Raw genomic sequence first — 14,655 nt, 5'->3', positions numbered from 1 at the left:
GCGGGGCAGCCAAGCCGCCTTCGCCACCGCCTCCTCCCGCCCCCAGCCATGGCCGACGCGGAGGACGGAGACGAGCCCGGCATTTCTACTTCTCACTCGGGTTCTTCCGGCGCCAAAGCTGGCGGCGCCGACAAAATGTTCTCGCTGAAGAAGTGGAACGCCGTGGCCATGTGGAGCTGGGACGTCGAGTGCGACACCTGCGCCATCTGCCGGGTGCAGGTCATGGGTAAGCGGAGTGGCGGCAGGCAGGCTCGGTCGGAAAGGAAGGCCGCATCTCCACTATGCTCTCCTGGAATGGGAATGAGCCGCGCCGGGGCCAAGACCACGTCGCCGCATTCTCCTCCACCTTCCCCGCTAGTCTTCCGTGGTTTGGAGTCGACGATTGAGCGGCCCTTCCCTGATGCTAGCGGCATTAATGAATGAAGGAGGCCTTCGGGCGCCGGCAGGCGCTGTCGACACGCAGTCTTAGTTCAAAGGGGTCGGTGGGCATCTCCTTTTCAGGCTGCTTGCCTTCCCGGATTGTCTCTTCTTTTTGCCGTACTCTTTCGTCGTTTCCCCTTTCTCCTCAGTTTAGTGTAACTGGCAGAAAAGCCAGGCTACGTTTGGGCCATCGTTATGCCTTCTGATAATTCATTTCGTGGGATGTATAAAATTAGATATTTCGGGGTGGAAAATCTATTTCCTATCCAACATAGCATAAAGGTTCCTGCGTTCAAGAGGTAACTGAGAAACATTGTAAACCAATGGTGCCGATCCCCACCTCTTTTTTTAAAAAACATTTAAGTATTGAAGTATCCTTAGGTACTGGATTTAGCTGGATCTTTAGTAAGCCCCTAATAGAGGCATTTTTAGGAAGCCCCCAGTTCATATAATTTATTCATGTAACAAAAACGCTTTAAGAGGTGTTCTATAGCCTATGATTCGCAGTAAATCTGCATATGAAATGAACATATAAAAATAATGAGGATAGGCTTCGAATATATATTTTTAACAAAGCAGCTGAAATTATAGAATTCACAGCTGCAGTGCTCAATTCATGTAAACCAAACTGGATCTGCTTGCTGCATGTATTTTCATGTACAGTATTCCTCATGTGGATGTGTAAACATTTTCTGTCCCCATAAAAGTATAAGAAAATGGTAGTAACATGGTTTGAGCATATAGTTATGTTTGCACCACCCCTCAAACTATGCTGTGGGGATCCAATTTGTATGATTAGTTTATGGCTCAGTCTTTCACATTATATAAAAAATGATTAATTCATTAAATTGCTAATCAATTAAATATTGATTGTGTGAATTTATGTGTACTCAGTAATTCAAACAGCTAGGTCTTTGGTCGAGGTACAACGTGATAGGTACCTTAGTTATTTCTTTTCACTAGCATTATGCTGATCTTTCGGGAATGTCAAAAATATTCAAATTATATAGCTGGTTGATACTGTCAGTTTCATTGTAGGAGAAAAGCTGTGTTAATCTATAGTAAGTCTTCTCCAAGTCTTACTATGGTTATTAAAAACCATACTATTTTATATACTGGAAGTGACTGCAACTCACAAAATATATGCCTTTTAATGAAATTTAGAAAAGGCTTATCAGGTTGCTTGGATCATACAAATCAATACTCCAGTGTCAAAAGTCACATTTTGTGTCTTTAGGATGAATTTAGGTAATCCGAAATGTATGGTTTCCTGCATAATTAATCTTGTTATATATTTGTGTGCACCACAGGTGTATATATTGCTCCAATATATTTAATGCATCGAACTTTGGCAAGTGATACCAAGTATCACTTCGTATATACCAAGAATTGGCATAAAATGAAGTATTATTAGGCACATAGTATATTTCTTTTTATAAACCTGTCGGTAAAAATAAAGAAAGGAAAGCCACATACTTTTGTTTGCTTTAATAACACTTTTACATTATCTTGTAACTGCCCTAATTTGATCATTCATAAATCTTTAGTAACACACCACATCCTATTAAAAAGAGAATTATGCTATGTCATTTTTGAGGCATAAGGGACATGCAGCTTATCAAATATATAATTATATTAATTTCTAATATACTAAATTATAATATGAGATGGCTGGATGGAGTCACTGAAGCAGTAGGCATGAGCTTAAACCGACTGCAGAAGATGGTAGAGGACAGGAAGGCCTGGAGGAATGTTGTCCATGGGGTCATGATGGGTCGGACACAACTTCGCAGCTAACAATAACATGTACTAGTTTATATATAATTATGCTAGTCTTTAAAAGCTATCTGCAATTTAATTGAAAGCAGTAAGATTCATAACATAGATGAAGTTAGATGAATAGAAGGGCATGATTTAGGGTGAATTAGGTTATAAATTAGTTCATAATATAGTCTCCATACTTTGTAAATGTTTTTAGTGAATTGTAGATTATTTAGAAAGCTGCTTACTAATGTTGCATCTAAAATATAACAGTCTTTTTCTTGTTTACATCTAGATGCCTGTCTTAGATGTCAAGCTGAAAACAAACAAGAAGATTGCGTTGGTATGTTTTTAGGTGCTTTCTGCTGTTATTCACTAAAAGGCTTCATCTTAGTGGGGGCCTTTTTAAAACTTCAAGCAAGCATATTTTATTTAGTAAAGTGTCTCTTGAATATATTGTATAAAATACTTAGAAATATTAGGTTAATCTATATCGATACAAAGCTAGTTGCATTATTTATTTTGATTTATATACTGCCCTTTCCCGAAGGACTCATTAGTTTATAATTAGAAAAATAACAGTTGCTACTTCTTTCCTGTATCTGTTTTTTGTTTTTAAAAAGTTTTGTTGAAACAGTTAAGCATCATTTTAAACTAAAGAGAATAATTTGATTTCATAACTTATTTTCTATGTCTGAAGAAAGTTTCAGGATTTGGAAAGCATGTTTATTCAGAATCATTTATATGAATCAGGTGGAACATTTAAAATATGGAACTGCCAAATTTAAATTAAAATAATTGTTAGGTTGTTATACACTTAAAGTTTTCCCACTGAAATTGATTCCTTGTCAATGCTTAATTTATGATAGTAACTGCTGTACATACATATTTTTCTAATGACTGAAGCATTGGGTTTTGATGCTCACATTTTGATGCCTTACACCTTGGCAATTTAAAAAAAGCATGATCTAAAATATATATATATATATTATTAAATAAGACATGTGTCATGGTTCCGATAGATGAAACCAGTAAAAGAATTTCAAAGCAAGAATTCTTCCTTAAAGAATATTTTATTAGGAAACAAAGTATCAGCACTAACGTGAATGACTTATTTAACTAGTTAGAACTTTCTTTAAACAAACCATTGATACTTTATAAGAAGCCAAGAATCTGAAAAATGAATGGAATCATGGTTTGTTCTTTGTTCTAGTCATAGAGAAAGGAGCAGAAAAGGTGACTGCTAAAGTCCATGAAGACTTAAGGGCACTATGTATGCAGTTAATACAAATTAACTGCTGAAATATATTAATTGTACAATACTGTAGGATATGAATGAATGAACCTTTATTGTCAAAGTACATCCATGTATACATTGAGATTGGTTGAGCCTCCCTTCGTGCCCCCCCACCACAACTCACAGTGGCAACAAATCCACCATCTTATTACACCATGTGAGCTAATTGCACACAAAACAACGGCCTCGCAAGTCAATCATACATAAAGTTATTTCCCGTTCAAGAGCCTGACAGCCCAAGGATAGAAGCTGTCTGTTTTTCAGCCTGTTGATACGGCTGGTTATACTCCTGTATGTCCTACCGGATGGTAGGAGAGTAAAGAGGTACTGACCAGGGTGTGAGTTGTCCCTGAGAATTTTCCTCACTTCCAAGGCAGCGAACCCTGGCAATGTCATCCAGTGTTGTCAGGGGACAGCCCACGATGTTTTGTGCTGTGCTCACCACCCTCTGTAGTATCTTCCTATCCGCGGCTGTCAGGCCAGCATACCAAACCACAATACAGTGTGGGAGGACGCTATGTAGGAATATGAAACCTTCTGCTTGACATCTCTACTCAGTAATTTTTTTAAATTTAGGAATGTATAATGTTAAGAGCAGGGTTTACACTTTGAATAACATATTGTCTCAAGTTGCTTTTCTTTTTCTTTTAGTGGTCTGGGGAGAGTGTAATCATTCCTTCCACAATTGCTGCATGTCACTATGGGTGAAACAGAACAACCGTTGCCCCCTCTGCCAGCAGGACTGGGTAGTCCAAAGAATAGGCAAATAACACTGTTTTCAGCTATTGCACCAAAATTGTTTGAAATGATATACAACAAACGGTATACTTTCTCTATGAAGGAAGTCACAGTATGGCGAAATCTCCGTATTTATTTATGTCTGCATAGGGATTTGGATTTGAAATTTTTCTATAAGTTTACTGGTTTTTGTTTTGTTTTGTTTTGTTTGTGGTTTTTTTTGTCTAAAAATCTTCCATCAGGAACTTAGCTGCAGTATTTAAGAATATATGTAAATATTTAATATGAACACTTCATTGTTTGGGAATTATTTAGGACATAGATCTATAATTATTAATATGAGCAATTTCAGCTTGAAATACTGCTATTTTTCTCAACGTGAAGTTAGTTAATAATTGAGGTGCATTTTTATTTTGGTTTTATTTCTTTAGGTATTGATAAACGCTTGTTATAGTGCTTTAAGCTGAAATTGAATTGACTGCCTTTTCAAAGTATGTACTTTCTTCACACACAATTAAATGTTTTATCCTTGTGAAATGTGTAAGTTATTTGTCCATATAAGGTAATATATTTAAAGTATTAATAGTTCATATTAAAAAATTTAAACTTGGAAACAAACTAGAAAGTACAATAAATAGGAAATTATATATTTAATATTGGGGTTTTTTCTCTGGTAGAGGTAGGCAGAATTTGCTAAAAGACAACATTTTTGAATTGAAGCAATGGGCAGATGACATCTAGGCTATACATTTGAAAATAATAGTTCTGAAATAGTTGGGGTTTATGTACTTAACATATCTATATCTTCAGCTAAAATGCTTTCAGAGCACCTGTGAGATCAATAAAAAATATAATTATTGATTTCAGACAAATCTCATCTCCAAATAACAGAAGGGAAAGGAAAACAAGATAACTCACATAAATTCTTAATAGAAGTTCTTAATATTTGGGTTTTATGATTAATTGAAATGCTTCAGACATTTTATACTTATTTTAATCCTTTTTTGGAAAGTAGGCGTGATGTGGAATTGCTTTCATCATTAACCTCAAATATGATTAATCTAAAATTAAAGATAAGGTTACATTAAAATACAATTTACTTTGTGTCTTAAAATAAGATGTCAGATCCAGTCCTCTTGCATCTGAGGAAATGCTCATATTTGACCACTTATAACTCCCAATATTTTGCTCCTTTTTTAACAGGCCTTCATAAAAGCTGCTACTGTTTTCTGAACATATTGAGGAATAAATGCTTCCTACTGCTGCATGCTTATTAGATTAAACCAGGGGTAGGCAACCTTGGCTCTTTTATGACTCGTGGACTTCAACTCCCCGAATTCCTGAGCCAGTCATAAAAGAGCCAAGGTTGCCTACCCCTGGATTAAACTGTACCAGAGAACATATTTCCCATGCAAAAACAGTTTGATGATTGAAATTTGAACATATTGTAATTTGGGGCTGATGCAAATTAACCAGGCTAGAAACAAATTTTTGCTTGTAAAAACATACACCCAGTCTGCCTTTAAAATGGTAAAGGTAAAGGTTCCCCCGCACATGTGTGCTTGTCGTTTCCGACTCTAGGGGCCGGTGCTCATCTCCGTTTCAAAGCCGAAGAGCCAGCGCTTGTCCAAGGACGTCTCCGTGGTCATGTGGCCGGCATGACTAGACGCCAAAGGCGCATGGAGCGCTGTTACCTTCCCACCATGGTGGTCCCTATTTTTCTACTTGCATTTTTACGTGCTTTCGAACTGCTAGGTTGGCAGAAGCTGGGACGAGTAACAGGCGCTCACTCTGTTACACGGCACTCGGGATTCGACCCGCCAAACTGCTGACCTTCTGATCGACAAGCTCAGCATCCTAACCCACTAAGCCACCGCGTCCCTAGTCTGCCTTTACTCCTGTGTTAAAAAATGCCCATTTGAAAGAATAAAGGTTTTTTTAATTGTAGAATCATATTTTCAAAATGGTAGTCAATCTTGAACACATTTTAACAGGGAATTGTAAATTATGGGCAAATTGAATGGATCCTGAAAGTGCTGTGTCAGAGCTATGAACATTAAAGGATGTTAACTGCCAGAGTCGAAAACCTTTGGGTAGAATTCTTACTGCCTTTCTATTGCTTCAGATTGGTTACTCCAAACTGTAATTTAATAGCTAAAAATAAAACTTACACAAAACTATTTTTAGTATTTGGAAGGAGCCATTTAAGCCATCAAGTTCAGCTCTCCGCTCAGTGCAGGAATCCAAATTAAAGCATCCTACGTGGCTTCAAGGGGAGCTTATCATTTCGGAGGAGTTGCTCTTACTGTTAGATTTTTCTAAAATTCTCTTGAAATCTAGTAACTTAAATCCATTACTTCATGCCTGGCCCTTCGGAATGAAACAGCAATGTCATTTTGAGGCATGCAAGGTCAGGAAAAGCACAGGTTTCAGGAATGCTTTATTGTTAAGACCCTGGCTAAACAGAATGATAATCATTCTATTTGGTTGATAGGCCAAATCAACAAAGAGAAATAAAAATATTGTAGGCCCAGGGTAGCACAATCTTTCCATTATAACAAAATAATATTTATTGCCATACTCCATTATCAACAAAACCATAATTTTTCATAATCTGTATTGATAGTTTGTAATTTTTTAGCATATAGTTAAATATCTTTTAAAATTATCACTTTTCCAGAAACATTAGGTAAAGGTAAAGGTTCCCCCGCACATGCGTGCTAGTCGTTTCCGACTCTAGGGGCTGGTGCTCATCTCCGTTTCAAAGCCGAAGAGCCAGCGCTTGTCCGAGGACGTCTCCGTGGTCATGTGGCCGGCATGACTAGACACCAAAGGCGCAAGGAACGCTGTTACCTTCCCACCGTAATGGTCCCTATTTTTCTACTTGCATTTTTACGTGCTTTCGAACTGCTAGGTGGGCAGAAGCTGGGACGAGTAACAGGCGCTCACTCTGCTACGCGGCACTCGGGATTCGACCCGCCAAACTGCCGACCTTCCGATCGACAAGTTCAGCGTCCTAACCCACTGAGCCACCGCGTCCCTCCAGAAACATTACCAACCATGAATATTATGTTAAAATGTAATTTCAGTAAGACAAACCTATGGAATATTTGTCAATGATTCCTCTATCAATTTAATCTTGCAGCAAAAGGGAAATGACAAGTCTTTATTATTCTAAAGTGCCTGAAAAAATAGACACTTTTTAAGGCTAAATTAAGCTTCTGATAAGCAAAGCCAATGGGGAAGCCAGATTCACTTAACAACTGTTTTCTAACATAATTGCAGTGGCTCATTTAACAACTGTGGCAAGAAATGTCATAAAATGGAGCAAAGTTTATCTTAGCAATGAAAATTTTGAACTCAACTGTGATTGAAAGTCAAGGACTAGCCCAGGGGTCAGCAACCTGAAACAGTGAAATAGCCACTCAGAACCGGTTCCCTAACAAAAGGAAAAACTGGGAGCCGCAAAAAAATGTGTGCACTTGCGCGTACATGCGCGCATGTGCAGAACAGGGTTTGACTGAAGAGTGGAGCCAAGGCGAGATATGCACCTACCCTGCATATTTGAATTGATTGGTTCAACTTTTTTAGTCCCACACTTTTTTTTTTTTGGACTGCACATGGCAGAGGACTGGGAGCCGCAGGAGACGGCTGAAAGAGCCGCATGCGGCTCCAGAGCCGCAGGTTGCAGACCTGTGGACTAGCCATACACCTCTGTAAATTGGGAGCCACTGATAAGTACTGAATTTAATTTTGGGGCCAGCCATGAATCTAATTGTTATGGCATCCAGCCCATACTTAATTAGTCTGCTAATTAATGTGACATGGAGTACTTTATTAAACATTTTGTTTCAGGCAAGGTATATTACATCTTTAAGATTCTTGTAACCTAATAAGGAATCTACCCAATCAAAAAATGAATTTAGATTATGCTGGCAAGATTTGATCTTGAGAAATCCACATTGACTTCTGGTAATTGTTGCATTGTTTTAAAGGAGCCTATTGAGGAATCTCTTTAGCCACTCTGGAATCTTCCCAGGTATCAATGTCAGGTTGACAATTGCATAGTTTGCTTTTCCCTCTTTGAAAATAGGAGCCATATATGTTTCCTAAAGTAAGATAGCCCTAAATTTAACATGCCTGCAAAAGGAAATACAGGGGGGGGAAACAGATTTTTGTCAATCTAGGGATGCTAGCTGTAGCTGAAACTACTCTTAGAAATTTACCATTACCCAATAAAATGTGTGAGAACTTTTGACATATGTATGTTCAGGTAGTCTTTGAGTAATCGAACGTGCACATTATGGTTGAAAATGGTGACAGCTGTTAAATGAGAGCCTGGCATAACAACCCCCATCCTTGCTCTTCCTGATGTGGCCGTTAAACATGCAGTTTGTTAAGCAGTGCATGGGGTGTCTTGGGTGGGAGAAGCCCCTGGAGGCCTAGTGCAGGACCAAGACCTTCCAAGACCTTCAGCCCCCAAGACGCCTTGTGCTGCACTTCCCATTCCTTGGGTCTTTGCAAGCCTTTCCCTCCCCCAACAGTCCCCACAGACTTTTTCACCTTCCACCAGGTCTTCATGTACCTTAGACCTTACTCCCACCACACCAAGGCTCCACACCTTCCTCCTCACCTTTTGAAGATCTCCAGTGCTCATTTTGGGAAATAAGGGCAAGCCACATGTATCTGGATCATGTTGTTGCCTCCTGGAAGCAGCCATCATTTTCAGCAGCTCACAATTCTTAAGGGAGCAAAATGGAATGGTTTGTCCCTGGGCCGTGCAGCAATCTACCATGACCAGAAGCCATTTTGGTTTCCCCCTGTGTAGGTGAGCTAAAATGGGGGCCACTTTTAAGTCATAGGTGCGTGGGAGAGGAAAATTGTGTTTTGTTGTATTAAGAAAGCTGCAGCACTATGCAGACCACATTAAGACAACACACTGTTCCTGGGCCATGTGGCAGCTTCACAGAAGTGGTGATCATTTTGATATGTGCATACCGGAAGGCCAAAATGGTGGCTGTGTTCAGGAGGCAGCTTCATGCCCCAGGGACTCATGGCCTGACCTCCTTGCCCAACATGAGGTCCAGACCTCTTCAAAAGGTAAGTATTATGGGTAACAGATGTGTGGAGATTAGGTCCGAGGCCTGCAGGGCCTAGTTGGGCAGGATGGGGAGAGAAGTGAGGGGCACTGCAATGTCCCTGTGTCCATAAAGATGAATGATTGCAGGAGCGCTGTTGAAGTCATAAGTTCAAAATTGGGTCCTAAGTATGCCATAACTTCAAATGGCTGTTAAGAAACTGGTTGTATCTTGAGGTAGTCCTTGACTTACAGTAGTTCATTTAGTGATCATTCAAATTTACAACAGCACTAAAAAAGTGACATGACCATTTTTCACATTACAACCGTTCCAGCATCCCCGTGGTCATGTGCTTAAAGTTTGCATGGTTGGCAACTGACTCATATTTATGACAGTTGCTGTGTCTCAGGATCATGTGACATCTTTTGCAACCTTACAAACAAAGTTAATGGGAAAGTCAGATTTGCTTAACAACCGTTTTACTAGCTTAATAACTGCAGTGATTCACTTAACAATTGTGGCAAAAAAGATCATAAAATGGGGCAAAATTCACTTAACAAATGTTTCACTTAGCAACAGAAATTTTGGGTTCAGTTGTGGTTGTAAGTACCTGTATAGTTGTTTGACATAGTTAAAAAGCGGACTTGCTTAAAATACACACACACACACACACACACACACACACACACACAGAGAGAGAGACTGGTGTGTGTGACTGGCCCAAGTTTCCTCAGCTGGTTTCATGCCTAAGGTCAGACTAGAACTCCTGGCCTTCTGTAGTAGAAGAGGCTGTGGTTTGCTCTCACTTTAAATACTAGTGGCTTGCCCTGTCATTATTGAAGGGAGTGGTCTTGGTGATTCCCTTTACAGAATAACAGAATTGGAAGGGACCTTGGAGATCTTCTGGGGTCCCCAACCCTCGGGCCACAGTCCACTACTATGCCATGCCTATTAGAAACTGGGCCTTATGAGTGGCTGGCCAGTGCACTCGCGTGCACAGCTCAATTTGCATGAATGGCAGGCCAGCAAGCATTCATACATATGTGGCCAGACCACTGCTCACGCAAGTTAAGCTGTATATGTGCACACTGGCCCACCACTTACGCAAATGAGGATGTGCGCCCATGCATGCAAACTGACCAGCCATTCACCTGGCCCAGTTCCCTCCCCCACCACCACAAGGCCGGGCCGCTAAGCCACAAAGGTTGGGGACTGTTCTATCTAGTCCAACTCATTGCTCAAGCAGGATAACTATACCATTCCAGTCAAGTGGCTGTCCAGTCTCTTCTTAAAAACCTCCAGTAATGGAGCACCCACAACTTCTGAAGGCAAGCCTTTTCCCTGGTTAATTGTTCTCACTGTTAAGAAATTTCTAGGTTGCTTCTCCCCTTGATTAGTTTCCATCTGTTGTTTCTTGTCTTGACTTCTCTTCTTTATAACAGTCCCCTAAATATTGGAACACTGCTATAAAATTTGTTTGGCACAATCTGTTTTTGACAACGCTGTGTTGGCTTCTGGTTATAATTTTGCTTGCTTCTAGATCTGTTGCTTGATTATCTTTTCCAGGATCTTCCCTGGTATTGATGTTAGACTGATTGGTCTGTCTTGGATCAGTTTTTTTTCTTCCTTTTTTGAAAATGGGAACCACATCAGCTCTTTCCCAGTCTTCTGATACCACAGGATCCTTGGTGCTCCAGAATCCCTGGTGCTTTGAAAAATATGGTTCATTGGTTCAGAGATCATGTTTATTGTTGGCTTATTTGTCTGAGAGCTAATAATATAGGTGTGGTGTCCCTGGTGCTTTTTGAGCTTGGAGCTAGTTGTTCCTTGATTGGGATATTGTTTACTTCTTGGTTGTTGGTCTAGTAGTGTTAATCTAGTTAATCTAGTTTGAAATATCTGCAAGAAAACGTTCAAGCTCAGAAAGCACCAAGGACACCACACATATATTATTGTTATTCCCCTTCCCTCCCCCACCCACCCAAAAGAACAATAAAAATGGAATGGAGGTGATATGAGAAAAGAGATAATGGGAAGGAAAAGAATGAGCAAAGCTGGATGGAAATGAAGGGAGTGAAAGGGAAAGTAGCTTGATGGGGAAAGAATGAGGGAGGGCTGCTGTTACTTGTGCCAACTGTTTACTTGTTTGTTTTCAACAATCTCCTGACTGTTAAGTGATACAATACAAGTGTCTCCCATCAGCTGACAAATAATTGGGAGAAAGATAAATTTCTCTTGGGTAAATACAGTATAAGGAAATCAGGAATCTGATATTTCAGAATTAAATAAGATTTGTTTTTGCTAATCTCTTAATTACGTAAATCTTTTGGCTACTTTCTTTGGAGGAATGGAACCAATCTAAAATTGTTTAGCAGTTAATACGGAAAACAATGTTAAATGGATTTCTTTTTCTTTTTTTGGCTTAAGTGCCAGTTTTCCCCAACTGTTACAGTCTTAATATGTAGGCTTGATTCTAATTTTTGAATAAGGAAACAACTAAAATGGTATTAAAGTAACATATTTTTAATTAGCAGTCTTATTAGAAACTGAAAAGAGGTTTGTAAATCACTGCTTGTTCTTAAATTTATAATGTAAGCATCTTTTAATTAACTTCGACAAGTCATTAAGACTAAACAATTTCTAGATCAAACTACATCTTTATAATTGTATTATATTAATTGTGGGGTTTTTACATTTTGTAGGAGGATTTGTAATTTAACCTGATAGATGTGAAGTCTGTGACCAATGTACATTTAATTATTTTTGGCTACATGTTTTAGAAAAAGTTGGAAAAATAACACAATATTGGGCAATTAATTCTAGAGTGGCTTTATTGTCCTTCTTTCTCTTATAAATGTGTGACATAAGTAATCAATTAGATGCCAGATTTATTATATCAAAATACTGGAAAGCTAAAATAACTCTTTGAATCAGTAATATTTAAAAGTGTGCAAAATCAGAGAAATTAACAAAGAACATAATACTAACAAGTATAGAAAAATCCTTTAAGCACCAAGTTACTCGTGTTTTATGACATCTATACAAACAGCTATTTTAAAAATATTAACTGTAAAAAAATAATATTTTCAAAGATGATACATGTTACACTCTGCCCTCTGCCTATTTAAAAATATTTGTTAACATATCTAAAAGATTAAACAATTTGACATAGTGCTCTGCACAAAGCATGCCTTGGCATTGTATCTGAACTGAACTAGCTTTGAAGTGATATTATTTTTTAATTAATTATTGTTATTTCTAAACAGCAATTAGCATTTGTTATGTTCAAATTAATATTATATTCCAGGAGTGGTGTATCCATTCGCTACTGTTGTGAATATTTTGTATTCTTAAGTACACTTGCCTGAAATTACTGGAATTTTTTTACTGGCATAACATCAGAGTAACAGGTAAGTTCAAATGAGAACAAGAACAAGAACATTTATCTTTGTATGGTGTTAATATGTACACTGAGCCCATTGGAAAATAATATGAGAGCCATTAAATCAAACAGTTTCTTATAATGAAGTGTGAGACATTTCTAAATATAGAGATTGCTACCAGCTCCGTTTGTAATCCCATTAGTTCAAGTGCTGAATTTAAAAAAAAATGCTGCCAAGAATTGTTTTTAATGTCAGCTACCAGATTTGTTCTAAACTAATGTGAGATATTTCTTTCCCTGCCAGGTTGTGAGAAATTGAGATTGTCTGGTTTGAACCATATGGACCTATGATTTATAGAGTTTTTATAAATATTTATTTACATATACTTTTTAAAAATTTATTTGAATTCCTGTAAAGGAACTGTAGATGACAGGAGAAAGCCTTTAGTAGACTATAAGGACGCAACTTATAATAGTAGCATTTATTTGGATAAATTCTTCATAAAATAGGGCTAGTTTAAACTGAATTGTGATCACTAAAAAACATTATTTTTCCTTACCAACATTGCTGTTTGAAAACTCTGAATTTAGTTAAACTTTTGTGAATTCCTGAAAATCCTATTTGGCTTAAAGACAGTTTTGCGGTCATGGTGGGCCTACTTTGCATAGCTGTTTTTAGTGTGTGCTATGGTGCCATGTGTTTTGGCTGGTTTAATGAAGATACTGATATCAAAACTGCTTTTAAGAAAGGGAGTATATAGAGTGACCTAGCATTTTTAGACATAAATTGTAGACTCAGAACTGAGAAATGAACACTAGATAGTGGTGGAAGTAGTGAGGAGCTTTTCCTGGGATGGTATCCCTTTAGCTATAGATAGCAAACCTAAAGCTCCTTACAGAGAAACCTCTTACTAGCCATTTTCCACAAATGGTACATACACCTTAAAGGTACTTAGTGAAAATCCTTCAGAGGTATTTAATACTGAAGTCGGCAGTCTCCCTCCTATTCTCTGAAGCTTATACATGTAACTGGGCAGTGGCACAAAAAAGCTTCTCCCGTGTTTTTACCTCAGCAAGATTTGCTACTCCAATTGATTGCTAAGATGTGTGATATGGGGGGACTTGATAATCTGATTGCCAACACAGCATACTTACAGGCCAGGAAGTCTGGAGATGTGGACACCAAGGATATGCAAAAGCGGCGCAAGAGCATTAACCTACCTAAGGTTGAGGAATGTGTTGAAATCAAGAGTTCCATTTGTATGGACTATGAGAGCATTTGTGAGCAACAACCCATTGGCAAGAGATTTTTCAAAGACTACCTGGCAACTCTGCCTGAATACCAGTTGGCCCAAGAATTCTTGGATGAAATTGCTGTTTGGGAGTTAGCAGAAGAAAGCATCAAGAATAGTCTCCTAGAGGGCATGGTCAACATGTATCTGAAGAATGTTAGCAATACTTACTTGAAATATCTTAGTACAGACATATCCAACAAGTGCCAGTCAGCCTCCACAAATGATTTTGAGAACATCCTGCAGTTGGCCAGGGAAGAGACAAAAACCTTTCTTAAGGGAAAACCCTTTGAAGGCTTCCAGACCAGTCAATTCTATGAGAAATTCTTGCAATGGAAAAGCTATGAGAAGCAATCTATAAATGATAAATTCTTTGAAGAGTTCCGAGTATTAGGCAAGGGAGGCTTTGGAGAGGTAAGGAGCAGTCACTTAATCTACATGCTGTGTATATAGATGAGCTTTGGTATTTAATAAATTCATTAGACCATAGGTCACTAGCTATGTTCTTGCACAAACGTTTCTTGTCATATATCCCTGTTTTAGTGCTTTTCACTGGTTATTTTCCCTGCAGTAATATCTATTCAGGAGCAATATGTAGCTCTCCCTTTAATTGGCTCAGAGTTGCTTATATGAAATCATCTTTTTATTTTTCATGGGATAGTCAATAATTCTATTATTTGTTTATGA

At 38.4% G+C, this 14,655-nt stretch overlaps 1 protein-coding gene across 2 annotated transcripts; it reads left to right on the top strand.

Moving 5' to 3' along the window:
• On the top strand, positions 1-5,138 carry RNF7 (ring finger protein 7). 2 transcript variants are annotated; one of them, XM_083363437.1, is made up of 3 exons: positions 1-219; positions 2,477-2,524; positions 4,130-5,138. In XM_083363437.1, the coding sequence occupies exons 1-3, from the start codon at positions 49-51 to the stop codon at positions 4,184-4,186; spliced, it is 276 nt and encodes a 91-aa protein (XP_083219563.1). In that variant the 5' UTR covers positions 1-48; the 3' UTR covers positions 4,187-5,138. The 2 variants fall into 2 exon arrangements, with proteins under 2 accessions (XP_083219563.1, XP_083219562.1); XM_083363436.1 differs by having other exon boundaries at positions 1-226; positions 4,130-5,123.
• The last annotated feature ends 9,517 nt before the right edge of the window (positions 5,139-14,655 follow it).

This window comes from Vipera ursinii, assembly GCF_947247035.1.
Source record: "Vipera ursinii genome assembly, chromosome: 5".
Lineage (NCBI taxonomy): Eukaryota > Metazoa > Chordata > Lepidosauria > Squamata > Viperidae > Vipera > Vipera ursinii.
The sequence above is the reverse complement of the archived record's forward strand: the minus strand, read 5'-3'. Positions and strand labels throughout refer to the sequence as shown.